This window comes from Haematobia irritans, chromosome 4, assembly GCF_050003625.1.
Source record: "Haematobia irritans isolate KBUSLIRL chromosome 4, ASM5000362v1, whole genome shotgun sequence".
NCBI lineage: Eukaryota > Metazoa > Arthropoda > Insecta > Diptera > Muscidae > Haematobia > Haematobia irritans.
Genome location: NC_134400.1, coordinates 206,638,787 through 206,663,044, shown reverse-complemented (window position 1 = coordinate 206,663,044; position 24,258 = coordinate 206,638,787). Strand labels below are relative to the sequence as shown.

The 24,258-nt window shown below is 33.7% G+C and overlaps 1 protein-coding gene and 1 long non-coding RNA gene across 4 annotated transcripts; both read left to right on the top strand.

The window, feature by feature from the left end:
• The first annotated feature begins 319 nt into the window (after positions 1-319).
• On the top strand, positions 320-23,646 carry fmt (phosphatase 6 regulatory subunit 1-like protein fmt). 3 transcript variants are annotated; one of them, XM_075308507.1, is made up of 14 exons: positions 320-450; positions 1,371-1,509; positions 1,632-1,711; positions 4,475-4,594; positions 4,654-4,978; positions 5,275-5,582; positions 5,663-5,804; positions 5,872-5,990; positions 6,078-6,315; positions 15,434-15,498; positions 15,566-15,862; positions 15,948-15,984; positions 18,653-19,347; positions 21,455-23,646. In XM_075308507.1, exons 2-14 carry the CDS (start codon positions 1,450-1,452, stop codon positions 21,687-21,689), a joined length of 2,721 nt encoding a protein of 906 aa, XP_075164622.1. In that variant the 5' UTR covers positions 320-450; positions 1,371-1,449; the 3' UTR covers positions 21,690-23,646. The 3 variants fall into 3 exon arrangements, with proteins under 3 accessions (XP_075164622.1, XP_075164620.1, XP_075164621.1); XM_075308505.1 differs by having other exon boundaries at positions 18,548-19,347; XM_075308506.1 differs by lacking the exon at positions 320-450 and adding an exon at positions 850-1,070 and having other exon boundaries at positions 18,548-19,347.
• LOC142237145 (uncharacterized) lies at positions 16,008-18,339 on the top strand. The gene is made up of 2 exons (XR_012722365.1): positions 16,008-17,827; positions 17,889-18,339. It is a non-coding gene; the product is annotated as an uncharacterized LOC142237145 (long non-coding RNA).
• Positions 23,647-24,258: the final 612 nt, after the last annotated feature.

Below are 24,258 nucleotides of genomic sequence, written 5' to 3'. Positions count from 1 at the left end.
GAAGGAAAATTGGGGCAGGGTTACAAAAAGCGCATTTTTAGTACTAAAACCACAGTTGTACAAGGTAGTATAGGGGATTTTGAAAGAGATTTTGTTGAAATCCTCTACGAGTCAACTGATATTTGCCCATTGCAAATGTACTGAGATCTAGGAGGATTTCAGCCAAAATCCTCGTTTACGAGGATTTCGCGTCTAGTGCGAACGTAGTATAAAGCGCATCAAATTGTAAAGTTGTTGTATTTGAAAAACGCTCATGCTGTGTTTATTGGGTACATAGCCGTATTTATTATGAGTCTTCATTTTTAAGGCGTTTGGCAACTCTGTCCAAAAGACGTATCTGACATCGACATATTTTGCGAGTTCCGACTAACATTTATAGCAAAAATATAGTTTTTGCTTTCTTTTTACAGTTTAATATATTTTAAATTTGTAAATTATTATATATAAAAGGTGAGTGACTTTTATATAGTCAATCAACTAATTTTAATTAATCATCGGCTTACTGGGTGAAGATTATATTGTGGTTAAAGTGTTCGAACAGAAATGGTTAAAAAAGTGTGCGTGTATGAAACGCCTTTATATGGTGACAATTTTTTTTTTGTTTAGTTTATCACGAAACATGTTTAAAGACAACTTTTTGTGGACTCTGTCATGAGGTTAAATGTCATACATATTAAATTTCGTCAGAACTCATTAAAATTGTAAATTGTGGAATAAAAAATGATAAAAATGCAACAAGTATGACAGATAAACTTTTAGGCACACTTGACGTTTCTAATAGTTGACTGACACTAAGTGAGCGTATGAAAGACAAGTTCCAAAAGAGAACATTTTGCAAATGTCATGACGCGAGTAACCGAAGAGCGAAAATATTACTTTGATTCGCCCCAATATTAAAGTTTGCCAAGACGGAAAGTGGAAAAAATAGTCGAAAGATTTAGAACGCAGAAAGTATTCATAATTTAACAAAAGTTTGTTTACACAAAAATAATTCATATAGAGTCTAATAAAAATGTAATTGGATTTGTAAATTTATCACTTATAACATTGAGACGCAAAATTTCGCAAAGGTAAGGTATGGAAAAAATGCGGAAATCAATAAATGATGTGTGTGTAATCACGATTGTGCTTCCTTGTGGGGGCGACAAAGGAATGAAACGTAACTCCCCCCAATACAGAAAAATATTGTATGGGATTTAATAGTAAAGTGTTTGGATTTTGTCTTTGGGTGCCACTCCATTCATATTTTGTATGGTCGTTGTCGGTCATTACATAGTTCTACTCATCATCATCCAGTCTTACATTCTAGCGTCACGCAACAAATACAATGTGTTCTTTTCTTATTTATTTATATATTTTTTCATAAAAAGTGTGGCTGCCACAACTACAACGTCGAAGACGTAAACGAAGGAAAAAACAAAAATCTCGCGGTTGAACATCACCACCATCATGTTTTGGGATAAAAACGATTCGCCCTCACAGAATATCGAGGCTTTATTGGAGAAGGAAGTAAGTCATAGAAAATTGGTATAATTATTTATAAAGGTGACAACAATATTTTATTTTTTTTTTCTTTCTCTTCAATCTCTGTACTCTGTAATTTACCCTATCTGGTTCACACTCGCATACAGAATGTCACAGTTGAGGAGTTTTTAGATGAAGACGACATCATACAAGAATGCAAGACCCACAAGAAAAGCATTGTTAACTAGTAAGTATAATAGATTACTCATCTAAAGTCCACTAAGGCGTCTCATTAACAAAACAGCCTAATCGTAACATCTAATGAAACGTTTTAAAAAATAAGTTCATTGCTCTCTCTTTGGCTAAAGTATTGTGAAGTGTATTTTAAAATGTTTGTATATGTTATTTCGCTTCCTTTGCATCATAACAGAATTTTTTTTTTATATAATTGTGTTTAAGATTGAAAAAGATTCTCCGCTAGCAATGGTCGTAAATACAACAAGTGATGAATAATATGCTTGTTCTTGTTTATATCCTAAAACTCCATAAAAATTTTGTAAATGTACCTAAATGTTGGTCTTTGGCCCAAATTATATATACCAATCGAAGTAAGAATCACTTGGCTGAGTATTTGTAAAAATGGACGTCCACTTTCCAAATATATGATGTTCGCAAAAGCAATGTCTCAAATTCTTATTCGATTTTCATCAAATTTGGTGAGGACAATTATATAGCATTATATAAATAGCAGTCCATCTGACCTCACCCTTATATTCCGAGCTACATCTTGGTTTCTCAATTTTTTCTTTGATGTGAGATTATTATCTAAATATGCTTTCTGTATTTTTGTACTATTGTAACACATTTTTTTGTTACGTCAATTGTAATCGGAAGGAAATTTTGATCACAATTTCTGAATCAAGCTTTGAACGGGAGTTCACCTAATTTTTTAACTAATTGTGGTAGATGTTCAAAATTGCAATTTTGTCATATATCGTATATATCTTCAAATTCATTATAAATCACTCACCTTTGGTCTCCCTTTAAAAAAAAAAAAGCAAATATTTATTGCCCGATTTGTACAAATATGGCCATATTTTCCCAGCAACTTTTAGGATCTATTCATATATAGATCCTAAAAGTAATCAATAATATGCTCATCTTCCTAAATTTAGTACATTCCACATTCCTATCAATTATGGACAAGTAAGAGTCAAGAGTTGCACAGAAATCCTGCCTGCTTTATTCTGAAAGCAGCGCTCTGCCAAGATTGTGTCGTAATGCACTGAGTGTAGCTTGGCTACAGAGTCTAACAGATTGGCTGATAAGTCCCCGGTCTAACAAAGAAAAACACATTTTTTTTGTCAAAATTCGTTTTATTATTCAACATGGTTCCCTTCAAGAGCGATACAACGATTATAACGACCTTCCAATTTTTTGATACCATTTGGGTAGTACTCTTTCGGTTTTGCCTCAAAATAGGCCTCAGTTTCGGCGATCACCTCTTCATTGCAGCCAAATTTTTTCCCTGCGAGCATCCTTTTGAGGTCTGAGAACAATAAAACGTCGCTGGGGGCCAGATCTGGAGAATACGGTGGGTGGGGAAGCATTTCGAAGCCCAATTCATGAATTTTTGCCATTGTTCTCAATGACTTGTGGCACGGTGCGTTGTCTTGGTGGAACAACACTTTTTTCTTCTTCATATGGTGCCGTTTTGCCGCGATTTCGACGTTCAAACGCTCCAATAACGCCATATAATAGTCACTGTTGATGGTTTTTCCCTTCTCAAGATAATCGATAAAAATTATTCCATGCGCATCCCAAAAAACAGAGGCCATTACTTTGCCAGCGGACTTTTGAGTCTTTCCACGCTTCGGAGACGGTTCACCGATCGCTGTCCACTCAGCCGACTGTCGATTGGACTCAGGAGTGTAGTGATGGAGCCATGTTTCATCCATTGTCAAATATCGACGGAAAAACTCGGGTGTATTACGAGTTAACAGCTGCAAACACCGCTCAGAATCATCAACACGTTGTTGTTTTTGGTCAAATGTGAGCTCGCGCGGCATCCATTTTGCACAGGGCTTCCTCATATCCAAATATTGATGAATGATATGACCAACACGTTCCTTTGATATCTTTAAGGCCTCTGCTAACTCGATCAACTTAATTTTACGGTCATTCAAAATCATTTCGTGGATTTTTATGATGTTTTCGTCGGTAACCACCTCTTTCGGGCGTCCACTGCGTTCACCGTCCTCCGTGCTTATTTCACCACGCTTGAATTTTGCATACCAATCAATTATTGTTGATTTCCCTGGGACAGAGTCCGGAAACTCGTTATCAAGCCAAGTTTTTGCTTCCACCGTATTTTTTCCCTTCAGTAAACAGTATTTTATCAAAACACGAAATTCCTTTTTTTCCATTTTTTTCACAATAACAAAAGCATCTCACAAACTAATTGACTTACAGACGTCAAATTTTGACACGAATCATTTGAAGGTTGGTACTATATAAAAATAATATGCATTTAATACTAGCGACGCGATCTATATGTCAGACCGGGGACTTATCAGCCAAACTGTTGCACTGGTGCCTCATGGTTCACCAGAAGTCTCGAAGGTAAATTTTGTCTATTCCCAGACTGCAAGTGATTGATGACCTTGTTCCTACTTCATATCATCACAAACAGCTATAACGGGAACGGGTTGTCTTGAAAGGCTGCCGTATTTTATCCTGCTCGAAGAAAAGCAAATAAGGGGACAAAATCCCAGAACTATTAAGTCGCAGTCTAAAATTTGGTATATAATCAAATTTATATACGTAGTATAAGTATTTAAATAGTTTTTCAAATAATTTCTATGTGGATTTTCTGGCATGATTCATTCTTGGAGTGCCCCTTTTTTAGTTGGAAGATTTTCAGAATTTTCATCAATATAAAATCATAAATCCATAGTTTTATCCTATAATAATCAATATACCCACCCCATTATTATTAATCTCCTTGCAGCTTTACTCGCCCAGATGTCATAAAACGTATGATAGAATTAATAACAACAGAACCTCCAGAGGATTTACCATTGGCTCAACGTTTTCGCCATGCCAATGTCGCTTGTGAAATTTTATTGCTGTAGGTTCTTCATTTGATAGTAGTTAACATTTTTATTATTTATTTCTTATATACATTAGCGGCCTACCGTCCTTAGATGAGAAATTGATCTCCGATGAAGATACATTAAAAATGTTATATTCATATCTGGAAAATGAACCACCGTTAAATCCCTTGCTAGCTTCATTTTTTAGCAAGACATTTAGCATGCTCTTTACGAAAAAGTCTGATCAAGATTGGTTTTTGTATCAACAATTGTGCCTGAAACTTATGGAGTTTTTAAAAATGCAAAGTAATTTTTTGGATTTGATGTGCAAGCACTTCAGCACACCCGTTATACCCGATGTTATAATGGAGATATTGCGAAATGTTGAGGGTGCCCAATTGAAAAGGAGTATGTATGAGGTAAGAAATTACAATAGCTTGGATAGGATTGAAAAGCCCGTGTAAAAATTGGAAGATAAAGGTGATATGATATGACCAGATATAAATAGATATGATGATTGTTGCATTTAACCATCATAGATAATGGTGTACATGTTGAAATTTCACTCAGATATTAGATCTAGATCAATACTGAGATTTGATCGGATCTAATTTTATAGAAATTGGAGTATCTTCTGAGATTCGGTCATATCAAACAAGTTATTGCAATTTTTACTCAGGTATATATTAAATATATTTATGTTATGTTTCTTTAGTGGCTAAACGAAGAAAGGTTGACTGAAAAACTCATTGAAATTATTGGTGATCCCGAACAAAGTGAAAATCACGCAAATGTGGCTGAATTTCTCTGTGATCTTATACACCAGGGACGTGTCATGCGTTATACTGAAAATGATACTTTCGAACCGATTTTTCAAGATTCAAATCCAATATTGAAAACTATCGAAAGTGCTCCCACTTTATTTGCCTTGTTTAATGTGATTTTACAACCGAATGCCCTCGAAAGTGCTATTGTATCTGGCATAACGGTTGTGCTTAAAGTTATCCAAAAGGTCATAATGATGTAAGTCAACTTTTAAATATATGCATTGGTTAATTTTTTTCACTTAAATTTTCTTTTTTTAACATATTGCTGTTGTTTAGAGATGAACGCGATCCATTGGGACGTTCAATGGTTTACCAACAGCGTGCAGACAAAACACATGACGAATATTTAACGACTGTGATGCGTGTTATTGAACCTCAATTAAAAACCTTTAATGAATTACTTAGAAACCCGCCAAAAGTATGATCATTCAAACAATATGTTTACAATATTTAGTATAGTTCTTCGCAATTTTTTTCACCTTTAGAAAGACGAAATTATTACATCTGCTGCTGTATTGTCGCCACCATTTGGTATAGCCCGCTTGCAAGTATGCCGCCTTTTTACAGTATTATTGGAAACCGGCAATGAACAGATTTGCAAAGCGTAAGTATACTGTATTCTATCCATCTCTTTGTGAATTATTAAAATGCTATTCTTTGTTGTTTTTTGTTTCATTCAATATAAAAACAGCATATGTGAAACAGATTTCTTTGAGATTCTGCTTTCACTATTCAAAAAATACTGTTGGAATAATTTTTTGCACAATGAAGTAGAAAAGTGTCTTCACATCGCTTTAAAAAATAACTGTCCGTATGCAGAAAATCCTGCTAAACGTACTGATGCAGAGGAAATTGATTTTATGCTTGGTATAAATTCTCCAAAACTTACAGAGAATGGAGAGATTCTTCCGTCCCACATTCAAACTCATGTGAGTTATATTTTAATAATTCTTTATGTATATTATAAAAGTATCAGACTTAAAAAGGTTGTCTTTTCCATAAAAAGATAGTTTTGCCATTATTTATTTATTCATTCATTTGTTTAAGTTTAAATTTAAATTTTTAGGTTATGTGGCAACAAATTCCATAACCTTCCAACGCGAACCGAGTTAGACCGTTCAAGTACCGAATGGGAGAAATGCTCAAGAAGACTCTGAGAATTTCTACTAGTTTAAAAGAACATGATAGAATTCACATGGTCTTATAATTTATAAATATGGTCTTATAATTTAAAAATCTTTATAAATTATAAGACCATACAATATGTTTGGCATAAAGAATGCATGTGTACACCTGAATCTTACATATTCAGTCAAACTAACGTTGAGACTATAAAGACGTCTAAGAGTCATATTTACCTGTGAACGTATATGGGCTATATGAGTAGTAAATATATAGCATAAATAAACTTGGGCCACGTATAGAATAGCAGAGGAATAGCAAAAAATATCAAAAACGGCGGTATTGTATTTCAATTATTTTAAGGGTACTTTTCCTTAATGATTTATTTTAAAGAAAATAAACTTTTTGCATTGCTACTTTGGATCCTTATCATGTTATAATAAGTTATAATAAAATGTGCCAGATATACAGTGCTGTTCAAAATATTTGCAACTAGCATACATTAACTTAATCTCGGTATATCTCCCATAATAATAACGTTATTGTTTAGCTTCCACTAAAATATAATCGTTATGGAGTGGTATTTTCCAATTCTCATTGGGAGAATGAATGGGCTGATATTTAAAATTGATATTTCACGGTAGGTAAAGAATCATATGATTCGACCTGTTCAAAACATTTGCAACTACCTAGCATTATTTTTTGTATTTTTTACCTGAAATAGTTATAAGGAACTATAAGAGGATGGATTAAACGTACAAAAATAGCATTGGCTAATTTGGTCATAAACTGATCGCCATAGGCCTTTATGCCCTATTTTTAGAATAATTCGATGATTTTAAAGTTGGGATATCACAAAAATGAATTTCGGAAGAGTACAATGTCCAAAAACCAACTGTGTCTCGAGTTATAAACAGTGGATGCACCGAACTGTACACTGGGGTAGAAGAAAAAACCTAAGACTATGCCAAAAGAAGATCATATAATCAAAAGAACTATGCACCAATTCAATCAAATATCATATCAATAAGTCAAAAATTAAATTCAATTGGGTATATCAACCATAAAGCTCAGATGTAGAGCTTTAGAAGTCAGAGTGCGATTATACAAAAATGTCAAAAATCACTTAGCGCGTCTTCAAATTTCACAAAAATAGCTTAAATGGCCTGAGGAGCAGTGGAAATGTGTTATATTTTTCTACGAATCAAAGAATAATTTGCATGGTTCGGAATAGCGAAAAGATTACCTAATCACTGTAGTGTTTTTCAGGCTGAAATATTGGCAATAAGAGAGGTGGTGAATTGGCTGAGAAGTAATGTTCCAACAAATATTGGCATTAATATATACTCAGACAGTCAACCTGCAATAAAATCCTTGGACTCTGTGTTCCTTAACTCGAAAACGACCATAGACTGCCGCAAATCTCTCAACGAGATGGCTGAGCAGTACAATATTCACCTAATATGGGTGCCTGGCCATAGGAACATACCGGGGAACTGCGAAGCAGATGTGCTAGCAAGGCTAGGAACTACCTTACATATTCCAGGGGAACTAGAATCTGTTGGTATGCCTCTGGCCTCCTCCAAGCTCGTACTGCGTGAGAAGGCTGTTATGATGGCCAATATTCGATGGGAGAATTGCAAGGGTTGTAACGACACCAAGCAAATATGGCCCCATTTAAACTTAAACCGCACACTAGATATGCTAGTGTTCTCAAGGCGTCAGATAGCACTCCTGATATCTGCTATAACGGGTCGATAGGGAATTTGCAAAAACTATAGGTGCGAAGGATAGTCACTATTATATAAGCTGTCATGATGTGGAGGAAAGGAATCAATTAAACACCTCTTGTGTGAGTGTCCTGCTTTTTGTGTAAGGCGTAAGCGAATTTTAGGAGCATATAGCTTTAGATTACTGGCGGACCTAGAAAATGTTAACGTAAGCAGTTTGTTAATGTTTTGGAGCAATCTGGTTGGTTCAACAAAAGTAAATAATAGAGAAGGTTCAGTGGTTAAGACTAGAAGTGCCCATATGTAATAGGTACTTTTAGTTAAATGTGGTATCACAATGGACTGAATAGTCTAAGTGAGCCTGAAATTTAATCGGGCTGCCACTTTAACCTAACCTATGGTTCGGATGGTAGAAGTTTAGTACGAAGGTCCCTAGGAAAGTCTTAATCCAAGAAATACAATAAGTTCCATCAATCATGATGGGGGCAATATTATTGTGTGGGGTGTTTTTCTGGACAAGTTTTTGGGCCGATTTATAGAGTCGAGGGTATTATGCCGTCGGAAGTCTACAAAAACAGTTTGTCCCATCTGTTATTGCCATAAGCATTCCGGGAAATGACATCTGCATGGATTATTTAGTGCGATTATGACCTCCAGCACACGTGTAAGGTGGTAAAACAATGAATTTCTGATGAAAAATTGCTTCTGCTTGACTGGCCTGCTCAGCCGCCTAATGTAAAAGTCATAAAATAACCTTTGGAAAGTCGTAAAACGAAAAATTGGTATTAAATTTCTGCATAAGGCTTATGGTCTCTATTTAAAGCTGAACCATAGGATATCATTGACCGTTTAATCCTAACCAATGGCAGAAGTTGCGCAGAAGTTATCAAACGGTATGGTTATAGTATCAACTATTAAAATTTATCGTTAAAAGGTACAAAAACTTTAATTATTTTCAAAAATATATGTGCCACTTAATATTAGTTGCAAATGTTATTTTTAATTAATTTTATAAATTATCAAAAAATATTTGTCAATAGTTCCCTTAGTCACATAAATCTTTCAAATTGACAACAATATTGCATTAAAAGTTTGGTTTTAATATTTTTCATTTCATTATAATTATTACTTATTACGGTTTATTTTTATACCCTGCGTCACACTGTGGAACAGGGTATTATAAGTTAGTGCATATGTTTGCAACACCCAGAAGGAGACGAGATAGAAACATGGTATCTTTGGAAAAAATGCTCAGGATGGGCTCCTGAGTCGATATAGCCATGTCCGTCTGTCCGTGAACACATTTTTGTAATCAAAGTCTAGGTCGCAGTTTTAATCCAATCGACTTCAAATTTGGCACAAGTATGTGTTTTGGCTCAGAATAGATCACTCTTGTTTTTGGAAGAAATCGGTTCAGATTTAGATATAGCTCCCATATATATCTTTCGCCCGATATGGACTAATACGGTCCCAGAAGCCAGAGTTTTACCCCAATTTGGTTGAAATTTTGCACAGGGAGTAGAATTAGCATTGTAGCTATGCGTGCCAAATTTGGATGAAACCGGTTCAGATTTAGATATATCTCCCATATATAGCTTTCGCCCGATTTACACTCATATGACCACAGATTTTTAACTCCGATGTATTTGAAATTTTGCACAGGGAGTAGAATTAGCATTGGTGCTATGCGTGCCAAATTTGGTTGAAATCGGTTCAGATTTAGATATAGCTCCCATATATATGTTTTTCTGATTTCGACAAAAATGGTCAAAATACCAACATTTTCCTAGTAAAATCGCCACTGCTTAGTCGAAAAGTTGTAAAAATGACTCTAATTTTCATAAACTTCTAATACATATATGTTATATCGAGCGATAAATCATAAATAAACTTTTGCGAAGTTTCCTTAAAATTGCTTCAGATTTAAATGTTTCCCATTTTTTTACTAACATTGTGTTCCACCCTAGTGCATTAGCCGACTTAAATTTTAAGTCTATAGATTTTGTAGAAGTCAATCAAATTCTGTCCAGATCGAGTGATATTTAAATGTATGTATTTGGGACAAACCTTTATATATAGCCCCCAACACATTTGAGGGGTGTGATATGATGTCGAAAATTTAGATCTACAAAGTGGTGCAGAGTATAATATAGTCGGCCCCGCCCGACTTTAGACTTTCCTTACTATTATAAATTACGGTTTATTTTCAGCAGGGAATGTGATTGCAAATGTTTTGAACAGCACTGTATATCCTTAATTTAATTGTCAATTAACTTTCTTTAGGAACGGACAAAAGCCTTCTCTATTTTCTTCTATTTGTTTATGTGTTAAAATTTTCATAGCCTCGTCGTAAAAATAAATTAATTAAAAATCATAAAAGAAATTTTATTAAAAAAGGAACTCAAGCCGAAATAAGAAATAAATAAACAAAAATGTATAATTTTATTCCGCTTTTAGTGATTCATTTTTGATTTTAGCCGCTAGGCTCGAAATTAATATCCATCTTTAAGAAAAACTATTACACTGAAAGAAGAGTTTTCTTTTCTGAGGAACGAAATTTCCGACTTTATAAACAAATAGGAGAGATTGTGATGAGTCCTATTTAAAGAATTTTACTATGAATGCTCAGCCTAATATTAACATTGGATTTTGTAATGTTCAGTCACTTAAGCCTGGTACTAAATCTACAAAGTTTGATGAGTTGAGAAAATTTTTGGGTGGAGGACATCTTGACATCATTGGATTCGCTGAAACATGGTTGAAACCGTACGTATCTGGCAGAAGTTTAAGCATTCCGGGATATAGTCTATTTCGCAATGACCGTAGTGACAGACGTGGCGGCGGTGTTGCGTTTTATATATCCTCTAATCTTAAGGCTAGTGTTTTGAGTTCTGTTTCTGTGCCTGAATGTGAATTATTATTTATTAAGATTGATATGAATACGTATACTGTTGTTGTAGGTGTTGTTTATTTACCGCATGGTTCTATTGATGCCTTTGAGGGTTACATTTCCGATGTTGTGTCCAGGTATGGACATGTTATTCTTATGGGTGACTTTAATTATGATATCTCTAATCCTAGAAATTATTCGACTTTTCGTCATTTACTTACTAGATGTAATTTGTCGGTTCTACATAACAACATGCCTACGCATTATGATCTCGTCAACGATTCTGCTTCAATGATTGATTATTTCTTGATTGGTACTACGTCTTCGGTTCTGAAGAGTAGACAATTCTACTTTCCTGCTGTAAATTCCCATCGCGCCTTTTGGTTAATGCAATACAATTTGGAATTTTATGTATCCGAATCATATATTTCATTTAGGGATTATAACTTAGTTAATATGGATGCAATGGTAGAGGATATTACTGCTAGAGATTTTTCGGTTCTTTATGATACTAATGATACTGATCTACAGTTAAGAGTTTTGAATGGTAATGTTATGGATCTCTTTTTGTCACATGTACCTGAAAGGACACGGCGCATTAACGAGAATCAACGTGGTTGGTTTAATTCTGAAATTAAGACAGCCATTATTAATCGGGATTTGGCATATAGAGCATACACTGAGAATAGGACTGATAGCAACAAGATGATTTATAAGCAGTATAAAATGCATTAGGCAGGCGAACATGATTATGGTACTCGTTTCTTCTCAGGGGTACATTCCTCACGCTATTTCGGATTCGGAATTGTGGCGCGACAAACTGTGATACCTGCAACTGTGATATTGACCCGGCCGAATTAAATACTTTTTTTACACCTGTGTCGTCAAGTTCTATGTCTAGCCTTAGTGATTTTTCTCATATAGACAGGGATGATGCCCTGGCCTTTAGAGGTATCGATGAAAATGAGCTGTTTTGTGCAATAAATAGAATTAAGTCCAATGCTGTTGGTGCTGATTATGTTCCTATTAGATTTATAAAATTAGTGTACCCATTTCTTTGTCACCACATACTGCATGTTTTTAATACAATTCTTATGACAGGGAAATTTCCAGAGGCTTGGAAGCTCGCGAAAGTTTTTCCACTTCGCAAAAAGGGAACTTCGGGAACGATATGTTCGGATTACAGACCCATTTCCGTCTTACCCGCGCTCTCTAAAGCATTTTAAATAATTCTAAAGGCTCAAATATGCTCCCACTTGAACATTCACTCATTGGTGGATTGTCGTCAATCTGGTTTTAGGAGGCATCATAGCACGACCTCATTGATGATTCACCTCACGGACACTATAAGAAGGTCAGTGGATTCTAGATATCCGGGGATCCTGGCAATATTAGATTTAAGTAAAGCCTTTAATTCTGTTGAACATCATGTTCTTCTAAGGAAATTGTACGAACAGTTTAATTTTTCTTATTCTTCGTGTAAGTTAATATCTTCGTTCCTGTCTTGTCGGTCTCAGTTCGTCTTGTCCAAAGATCGTATATCATCGTCACGTGAGGTAGTCTGTGGTGTTCCGCAGGGCTCTATAATTGGCCCGATTTTATTTATGTTATATGTAAATGACATGCGTGACTGTGTGTTTAACTCAGAACTCAGTATTTATGCGGACGACATTCAGTTATTTTGTTCTTCTGTCTCTTTGAATGATTGCATAAGTGATCTTGATGCTGACATTGGTCGGATTTGTGACTGGTGTGCTGTTAATAATATTGCTATGAATGTTAATAAGACTAAGTGTACATTTTTTTTATGGTGTTCGCGGTACATTGTCTGTGCCACCACTTATAGTTCATGGTACAGAAGTTCTTTGTTCTGAGCGTGTATCCTGTTTGGGATTTGAGGTTGACTCTGATTTAAGCTTTACTAGCCATATAGCTCATGTGTGTTCTAAAGTGAACTTTACTCTCAGGCGTCTTTACAGTCTCAACGTTGTTATGCCTGAAACAGTCAGATTTAGACTGGCTCATGCACTGCTTATGCCAATCTTACTTTATGGTCTTGAAGTATACACAGGCACTAACTGTATTAATTTACGTAAACCTGATATTTGCTTTCATAGCATCTTGAGATTTGTATATGGCAGGAATGCTCGTGATAATTATGAAATGTATGCTTCTCGTTTTTTTGGTTGTTCGTTTAACAACTTCTTGCGATTTAGGTGTATTTATTTTTTCTTCTGTGTGGTCAAGTATGGTCTTCCTTTGTACCTTTTTAATTCTATTACTTTCTTGAATTCTAGTAGAAACAGTCAGGTTCTTATTGAACATTTCTCCCATGTAGTGCTTGAACGTTCTTTCTCAGTGCGTTCTTTCTCTTATTACATTTCTCGAACGTTTGATTTAGTACTTTGTTGGGCTCCGATACTGACAATTTATCTCCTACTGTGTTTTACTAATTTTAATTCAAATTTACATATTATTAAAAGATTGTGCGCTAGGTTAGGTTAAGAGTTAGTGGTAAGCAATTTGCTTTGAATTATATTAAATCTATCAACATTTAGTCCATAGAGGCGTTAGTTGATTAAATGAATAAATAAATAAATAAATAAATAATTAGAACAGTTTAGAGACAATCGTCGAATCGAACACTGCTAGAAATATCTTTATAGTTAAGTGATTCGAGTTAAAATGGGTATCTTAATGTGGAAAAAAAAATCTAGATTAAGGTCAACTTGGCTTAATAATTCTGAAAATTGTTTTCAAAATTTTTGTTTGTTTTTGTTGTTGTATTTTTTTGTTGTATCTTGGCCACAAAAGTAAAAAGCGTTCAAAAATAGGAGTTGTCGTTGAGTTTGATGGCACATGAAGAAAAAAAAAACAGAAAAAACCTATGAATTCAAATTTTTCTCCTAGCAACAAGTATTCAAAAATTTAAATGTGTCATAAATGTATCATTGCTTCAGCTTCTTTGGCTCGGACCATAGATGGTCTGTATCAAACAGTTTTAGGTTTGCGACTGTCGGAAAGTTGTAAACGTCGTAAACGTCACATACGCCTTGTAAATGTAGAAAAAGTAGAAAACTTCGCAAACTTAAAATACTTCAGTCCCTTCAGCTAGGAAGCGAATGATATTCAAGATGATATGTGCGAAGAAATTTTAATTCTCAGAAATGTCCAAAGAATTATTGACGATTTAACAAAAAAAAAAACTTGAGAATACAGTTATTTCCATTGGAGACTCCAAGGCAAATGTACTATGAACTACTTGATGGTGCAGGCAGTAATTCGTGATGCAACTAAAGCTTGGATGGACATTATGGACCACGCAAAGCAAGAATACTTTCAAGCTGCGAATGAGAGATGTAAAACTAGTAGAGTTTTGAATATATACAATATAAAGCATTTTTTGCATTCCTTTTATCGAGGAGCCTAAATAAATTAAATTAAAATCATTATATTTCATGTTAGCCTGATACCGAAACAGGCAATTGACGTCCAAATGCATTATATCTAATTATACAATTATTTTTCGAGCTTTATGGACAGATATAGAAATCTATATCTGTCCATAAAGCTCGAAAAATAATTGTATAATTAAATTAAAATCTATTCAAAACTAGGTTTACGACTTTTGCGACATACGTATTATGCAAATAATACGTATGTCGCGTCCTGGCTCGGACGCAATGCTAAAGTATTAGTGTAAAGATCACATTTTTGGAACCGGACGAGCTTTTTTCATTGTATATTTTTATTAATCACTGCTTTCATTTGAAAGGTTTGGGAAATTGGCTCCGCCAATAGTTGTATACAATATGGGATCGCTGGTTTATGTTTGGTATTGGGGCAGCCCTTTATTTTAGGCTCACTTTGACTAATCTGTCCATTCTGGTGCCTCAAGTGGTGAACTCTCTTATCAATGAGTCTTGCCCGGTTATATGTTTAGTTTCACATTACGGTGAAACAACTTAGAGAAGCTTCAAACCACTTAGAATTATCGCCAGCATTACTGAAAGGTGTTTGGACAAAATTGGGATTGAACCCATGACCCTTTGTATGCAAGGCAGGCATGCTGACCATTGCACTACGGAGGCATTATATATTTTGTTTTGCTTAATATTTGTCACTAATAATTTGAATTTGAAATCAAATTAAAACCGACTGTCTCTTAAAGAAAATTCACAATAACTTGTTACATTATCTTCTTTTAGCTGTGTGATAACTATTAAGAACGAGAAAGCTTTCTTATATTTACTTTTTTTTGTTTTTCTGAACACTTAAATAAATTTTTATTACATCTCATTGCAGCTTATTGTTAACTGTCACCTGATTTCAAGACTTATCGAGTGCTGGACATTGAATAAGGAGAATGAGTATGTACTTGGCTAGTATAGCACAAAAGCATTTTTTTTTAACATTTACATTTTCTGATTTGTACAGAGGTCAAAATAAGGGTCGTCGTTTGGGCTATATGGGACATTTGATTAAAATCATCGAACATATTACAACTTGTATATCAGAATCGAAACATATCGGTGCCTTAATTGAAAGTAATCTTAAAGACGATGCGGAACGTGAAGTCTGGAAATCTATAACGGATAGCACAGATGGTGAACTAACACAAGCCTTGACAATCCAAAGTAAACAATTGGCAAATTGGCAATTGGCAAAATGTGAAGCCGGCAATTATGATGTTTCATTGGACTTCTCAACAGACTATAGTTGGTCAGATGCTTTGTAAGTAGAGTGAGATATACAACTTTATATAATACACAACAGTCAACATCATTTCATTTTCGTTTCTTGTTATTTTTTGTTTTAGCAATGAGGTGTGTGCTGCTATTGATTCTAGTAACTTCGTAAGTATTTTTGAAACTGTGTTTTGTAATCTTGTATTGTTGGATGATTTCTTTTAATGCCAATATACCAAAACTGGCAGTTTTGGTATATACTGCGACATCGATGTTTTCGAAACATCGATGTTTTTCTAAAATATTGAGTACTTCTAACATCGATGTTTTAGTTCCGATGTTTTATCGACATCGATGTTTTTTTATCGATGTTTTGACTCAATGTTTTTCTCTCTGACTGCGATATCTAACGTTATTTCGTCAGTGTCATCACTGTGTTTATTTGTGGATTTATTACTTTGAACATTTTTTGTGAATTTTTTAATTATTAAAATGCCTCCAAAAAGTGACATATGGAAACATTTCACAAAAAAAAAAAAACAATAATTTTGCTTTATGCAAGTTATGTGGAAAAAATTTAAAGAGTTGTGGAAATACTACTAATTTAATTGGCCATTTAAAGGCTAAACATATATGCGAAAAATTTCGCCGCCTCTAAAACCAAAACAGCATCACGTTCGGAAGATATACCATATACGGACGAAATGCTTAGTACGAGTTCAGCAAAACCAGAACAACCAACGGGATCAACAGGTAATAATATTAAAAACTTAATTTTTATGCTAATTCGACTTAAAAATTTTCAGGTCTTGCAAGGCAACAGTCCTTGGAAAATTGTTTTAATACAATTTCATCCTTCAAAAATTTTAATTTAATAGAATAACAACTACAATGTTGTACATGATTTGCAGAGACAGTCAACCCATCTCCATAGTTGATGACGATGGATTCAAATATCTTTTAAAGGTTACGCACCATCGACAATCTCCTTGATACAAAATACGAATATATATCAAGTTTAGTGAAAGCAGAATTGCAGAAAGTGCCTCATGTATGTCTAACTACGGATATATGTACCGAAACCCATAAGTCAAGAAGCTTCCTCGGAATAACTGCTCATTTCATCTCGGGTAGCTATATTGACTCGAAGTGAAGTTTTCACATGGAAAATGTTACTATTGGAGCCTTTGAGTTAAATGAACGTCACACTGGAGAAAATTTAGCCGTTGAGATAAGCACAAAATGCTCAGAATGGGGTATCAGTAAATAGAGGGTGATAACCATTGTGACGGACGGAGGAGCAAACATCATAAAGGCTGTTGAAATAGCATATGGAAGAAAACATACCTACTGTTTTGCATTTATCAAACCTTCTTGCTGACAAAACAATGTCTATTTTTAAAGAGGGCACGGCAGTTATAGAGTGTAATTGGAAGTGATGAGCTACGAAAAAAACGCAGATTTAGACGCAAAGGTGCCTATATAATCTGTGGAAACCAGGTGGAATTCCACATTTTATATGGAGGAACGATTTTTGTTGTTGTGTGAAATTGTCAACAACATAATAACATTTAACGCAACTGCCCCACCTATGATTACTGCATCCGAGGTAGATTATTTAAAGGATTTTATTGTGTTGTTACAACCGATTGAACGGGCAACAAAAGAGCTATGCGGCGAGAAGTTTGTCACCTCAAGTGTCGTTATACCTGTTTTAAGGCTGATGAAAAAACAAATATACGAGGCCGTTGTAACTTCCAGCTTTGGCAAAGAAACAAAACAAATTTTAAACGCTCAGTTTCAAAAAGGTTTGATGGCATAGAAAACAATTCCTTTTTTTCCATAGCTACGCTACTAGATCCAAGATTTAAAAACCTTCATTTTGTAGATAATGTAGCCCTAGCGACAGCGATAAGAAAATTAAGTACATAAATAAAGGAAAATGAGGAATATTCATCAGAATCTGATGGACAGTCATCTAGCACAAATAGACCAAGAAAAATTCCTTCATGTATATATTTTGCACTAACAACATGTTAAAATATTTAAAAATAAATTGTGCAATTTTACAGGTTTGAACTTTTGGGACGACCATCATAAATTGGTGCAAGAAAATTGGAAGGCCAAAAAAAGATATAGAGTTATAGATCAACTGGAGACTGCTCAAATGCCCGCAGAACTGACTATGTATTTAAAAAACCCAGTATCTAGATTAAATGAAAACCCTCTTGATGGATGGCAACAGTGCTATATGCCCAAAAATTTGGCGTTGATGAAGACTGCTATGAAGTATTTATCAATTATGGCCACTTCAGTCCCTTCTGAAAGGTTGTTCTCAGCTGCGGGCTACATTACTTCTAACAGAAGAAACTCTATTTCGGGGGACAAGCTTCAAAAAGTACTGTTTTTACAGACAGTCGACTCAAAATTCTGGAATCTTGAATAACAACCTATTATTTAATTACAATAAACACAATTTCATTTAATTATAATAAAATTAATTTTAAAACTCTTATTACTTTATTAATCGTCTTTGAATTTCTATCAGAATTTCGAAAGGGCAAAAACATCGATGTTACTAAACATCGATGTTTTTTGATCGATTTTTCATCGACATCGATGTTTCAAATTTTTGTTTTTCTATAGATGTTACTAAACATCGATGTTTTTTCATCGATTTTTCATCGATTTTTCATCGACATCGATGTTTCAAATTTTTGTTTTTCTATAGATGTCGCAGCACTATGGCAATGATAGTGACGATAATGATAATGAGATGTGCAAAGACGAAAGTCAAGCCAACCAACAAGTCACAAATGTTCTCAATTTGTTTCAGTTCCGTCGCAGTAATGATGATGATGAAGACGATGAGGATGACGATGAAGACTCTGGAGATGCACTAACATTCGAGGCCAAAATGAAATTAAAATCGTTCACAACGACGAGTAATCCCTGGGACACCAATGATGACTTGTCTATTTTTAAGTCTCCCACCACATCTGTAGCATGGCCTGCAGAATCTACCGACAACTTTGCCGATTTCGATGCTCATTTTAGTTCCTTTTCTAACGATATGGGTGAGAGTCTAACAGGAGATACATCAGCAACAACACCAAAGGGTAATGATAATAAAGATGATTGTCCGCCCTTCCAAGCGGAGGAAACATCTTCTAATTTAACAAACGTCACAACCACATCTGCAACAACTTCTGAAGAATACGATAACAATGCAAATGTTGAAAAATTGACATGGCCTGGAGAGCTCTCATCATTAAATTCAAGGCGAACATTTGTAGACGACTATGAAGATGACGAAGGTATGTGGACGAAACCTCTGGGGGAATCAGCGGAAAGTGATCGCTCTGAAGATGAAAAGAAGGACGTTGACAAAACAACGTGCGATGATGGAGAAGCAGATGCTGATAAAGATGCCAATGAACCAGTTCTTACGAATGGTCCCACCAAAAGTGTGGAAGAAGAAGAACCTCCCGCTGGTAAAAACGAAGAATCTAAGGCTGAAACAAATCAATTGTAAGACACACATATATACTTCATTTTAATCATATTTTAGCCTAAATCCTAATTACAGAGTAATTCTTAACCATTGTATTTTTAAGTCACCAAGCTTTATTTAATGACACAACTGCATACTAAATTCACAAATTTCTAAAATATGAACTTTCGATGTATTTTATTATTGGTTAATTTAAAATTGATTTTCATTTAAACCAGAGCTGGTAGAATTCTGACGAAAATTGTAGATTTTTTACTGTTTGGTATATTGGTAGAATTCTTGATGTTTTGGCAGATTTTGCAAAATATCCCTTTTTTTCTATAGAAATAAAATTTTGACAAAATTTTCTATGGAAGTGAAATTTTGACAAAATTGTTTATAGAAATGAAATTTTGATAATTTCTATAGAAATAAACTTTTGACAAATTTTTCTATAGAAATAATATTTTTACAAAATGTTCTATAGAAATACAATTTTGACAAAATTTTCTATAGATATAAAATGTTGACAAAGTTTTCTATAGAAATAAAGTTTTCTATAAAAATCTTGCCAATTAAGATTTTTTGTTTGGAAGTTTTTTGGTAAAATTTTCTCCAAATTTTGGTAGAGACGCGTGTATTGTGGTTGCTTTCCAATTTCTTCACCACCAAGAAGAAGCATTTTAATTGGTTAGTACGGCGACAACAATTTGGAGATAACATATACATATTAAAAATAAAAGAAAATTGCAAAAAGCAAATTTTCTTTTGTTTACAAACTACTTGTTTTTTTATTTTTATTTCGTGTCAATGTTGCACATTTTTATTCGTATTTAAACGCAAGCAGTGTGGTATTTGCAGGGGATTTCGGGACCATTGTGGTATCACCATAAAATGTTGGACATTCGTGTACAACACGTTTTTCCCAAACGAAATCGCCATATCTTTGGATTCTTATATTGGGCTTAATGGATCCCAAATGTTCTTGACAACAAAGTAGGAAAAACAGTAATCATTGTAGCTATACCAAAATTGATTAAGTCTTCACAGTTTTCGGTGCACGTATTTGCAAACTAAAATTGAAAATCAACTTTTCAAGGATTGCAAATGACGAATGTAGACAGACAATTGCGCTTAAACTGCGCCCTACAATGCTCTGAAACGGTCTAACGGCTGTGTTGTTGGTCCGCGATGAAAAAAATTAGATCCCGCCCACCTTCTGGACTGTCAATATTAGATTTACGTTTTTTGTCACGGTACATTTCCGAGCAGTCGATTTCCGAGCTCATTAATCCTTTGACTACCGATGTCCACTTACGAGGTCATTCGAAAACGATACCAACTCTATTTCCCCACTTAGTTTCGATTTACTTCTTGATGTTATTTTAAAGTAGGGGCTTTACTCTAAAAATATTAAATATTTTCCATATTTGTGAGCACTAAATTGCATATTTATACACTTCTTCTTTAACAATAAACGAAAAATACAAAATTTTGAGACAATTTTTCTACTGTATGTCTCCAGTAAATAGACATTCTTACAAAAATTTTAGCCGAGTTATTTTATTGTATTTATTCTCACACTTCGAAAGATATTATAGGCCAAATGGCTCATATAGCTCTTGAAGTAAAGAGGTAAAACCTAAAAATCACAATTTTTGTTCTACATGTTGTTATTGAAAAGATTAAAAAGCAACATGCGACCGCGTTAAAACTTTAATTAATTTTTGACGGAATCTTTCGAAGGAGAAGAGCCATCGTATACAGCATCTATGCGCTGAGCTACTTAGCTTCCAAAACCATGAATGGAATACTCGGCCAAGATAGCTCTGTTTTAGATTTTTTTACATTTCGGCAATAGCCGTTTACGATATTAAATTGCTCTTACGATTGCGTTTGGCGGTGAGCAGTAACCTTAAAATTAGGCTTTTCTTAATTGTGAAGAAGTGAATTTTTCAAAATTTTTAAAATTACTTTACAATCAATAATTCAGTTGTTTCTAATGATTTTCAACTTTTTCAAATAATTTTGATTGTTCTGTTAATTTTTTTTTAAAAGCTTGTCAGTTCAGATGTATCTAATCCCCAGTAATTTTGAAAAAGAATACTATAACCAACTTTCGTTTACTCTCCTCTCGTAATATAGAAATAATTCAGAATCCGAACAACCTGTGCAAGATGACAACAATTCCAGTAGCAACATCACAACAAATGAACAAACTCCCGATAAAGAAGTTAAGGACATAAATGAAGACGATTTAATAAACAAGCACAAATCAATCACAATAGAAGGCGAAAGTAATGCTACAGATATTAAGGAGGCAACAACAACTGATATCATTGTCAATGCTATTACAACAACAGATGATACTGCAACGTAAGGTGTTGGAATTTATACAATGAGATTTTGGAATGTATGAAAACGATATGTAATGAGAAACTATTTATTCAGCCACACACACACAATACAAATGTCACTACGTCGCACATATACAAACAAAACATTATGAACCATTAAGTGTGGTAGGCATATTACTTACCGCACTTCCTCTTCAGCAAAGCAATCTTTTGTCCAAAAGGAATAATATACCACAACTTTCGAAAAGACAATGTTGTATAGAATTGTAAATTAACACATAATATCATTCAAATAAGAATGTAAGAAGATGACTAGTTGAGAGGTTGATTATGAAGACATGTTTTGTAGTTAGACTTATGTTAACTATTTTATTTTTCTTTCCTCAACTACCAGTACAGAAGACATTTCATGTTTGTTTAAAACTCCTCTATTTTATAAACTTTCCTTGTCCCCATATCAAAACACCGAAGAAGATGTACACGATTCCTTTTTACTTCCTTCCATAGGATGGGTTGTGGGATGGAGGATGTACAAAAATTCCTTTTCCCCCTCCCCAACACACCATTTTCATAGCAATTGTGCAAGATGCAACAATATTTAAATAGCATTATAATAAAATATTACTAAGAATAATGATAATAATAAACAATAATCAATTAGGCTCCTAGTACATTAAACAAATTGTGTATTAATTGCCCGCCCAAAGCGTATTTAATGGAAATTACAAAATAATGAAGAGATCATGTAAGGAAGAAGCGACTTGTATCACATACTATTACTGCTATATACTAGTACTACTATATAAAAAATATATACATATATAGTTGTATTTTTTAAATAATTTCAAAAACAAAAAAAAGTTAAGTCCTCGCTCGTATTGCCAATTTTGTTTAATTAGAGATATGTTATAGACATTTTATTTAGAATATTTTTTCGTTCATTTATCTAGAGTTTTTTGTCTACTCTTCCTCAATGATAATAATATTGTTGATTTTACTTTTAGTTTGTCTCATATACATACAAAACAACATACATTTACACAAAAACAAAACAAACTACAATAATAATATATTTTTATAGTTATGTTTCATACGCTTAAAGCGAAGTATGTGCTGCTCACTTAAAATTACAAATCACTAAATTTAATTAAAAAATTGTTTAAATAAAAAGAAAGAAAAATACAACAACATTTATATGTACTAAAAAACTGATGTAAAAATGTCGTAACGAAAGTTTATACCAAATTATAGTTTTTATTTAATATAAACACAAAACATTCATATGGAAAATGCTTCTTGTTGTTAAGTTTCAAATTCAAAACAAAAAAGAATAGAAAAGCGAAAAAATAAACAAACAAAACGCATTTTTTACTTTCACCAAGTGTTCGTCCAATAACAAATAATAAGAAAAATCATAAATACTATTATAAAAAAATGGATAACCTATGTTTGTTACTCACAACAAAATATAAAAGGATATTTTATTTAATTAAATCATCCACTAAATGTAATCCCCGCCTTACTATTTAAATATCTCTAATTGAACGTTTAACTGAGCTAACTTTATGGAAATCCATATAAAAATAATATAGGGTGATATAATTCATATAATTTTTCACTTATTCTAACCAATCTAAAAATCTATTTTCCCGAGGTCTAGGAAAAAGTCAATAAGTCGAAATATATAAAAAAAGTCTACCTGGTAAAATTCAGACAAATCAGATTAAACTCGGTCTAAATTGGTGCTATATAGAAAATCGGCAGATAAAAAACATACTTAGCTTATCTGAATGGGTGTTATATAATCTCGGATTCCAATTTTCTGGTAAATTGGAGTAGAATCGGGTGCATATTTACATCTTATGGGCCTAATTAATTTTTAATATTTCTATGTTTTTCTCCTGGAAGACAAAGAAGACATTAAAATAAAACATTTGTTAAATAAGAAATAAAATATGTTGTTTTATATTAAAAATTATATTCATTTTTGTTTTGTATCTAAAATTTTGAGAAATCTTTCCCGTCTTTGTTAGAGTAATAAAAAAGTTGTTAGAACTTTTTTAAATTCAGACACATCGGCACATGGACCATCATTGGTACATGGTTCTAAAAGGTAATAGGAACTTTAGAACCCTATTTTGGCGAAATCGAGTGGAAGATCAGCTTACATAGGAGGAATTTATCTGAAAAATGACTTACAAGCCCATTTTCGAACTCAACCTGCCTAGTGAAAAAATAATCTTTACCACATTAAAATAAAGACGAATAGTAAAAGCCAGTTTCTCATCCACCTTTACTGGAAGATAGACCACCGCTTGGTAAAAATTTAGTATGGAATCAGCTGTTTCATCGACACATACAATACATTGAGAAACCGTCTCTTAGAATGTCTTTTATGGGGTAAAAACGATTTGTTACATACCAAATGGAGTGTATAAACACAAGTCAAAACGGAAAATTCATCTGGTCCGAGATTTAGGCACTCGTTTTATGGTTGACAAGTTGGAAATCGGCTCTTTACTTTGGCTAACATTTGCATTACTGTGGTAATTGAGTGACGTCATATGAATGGAGTGGTATTCCATGTAGTAT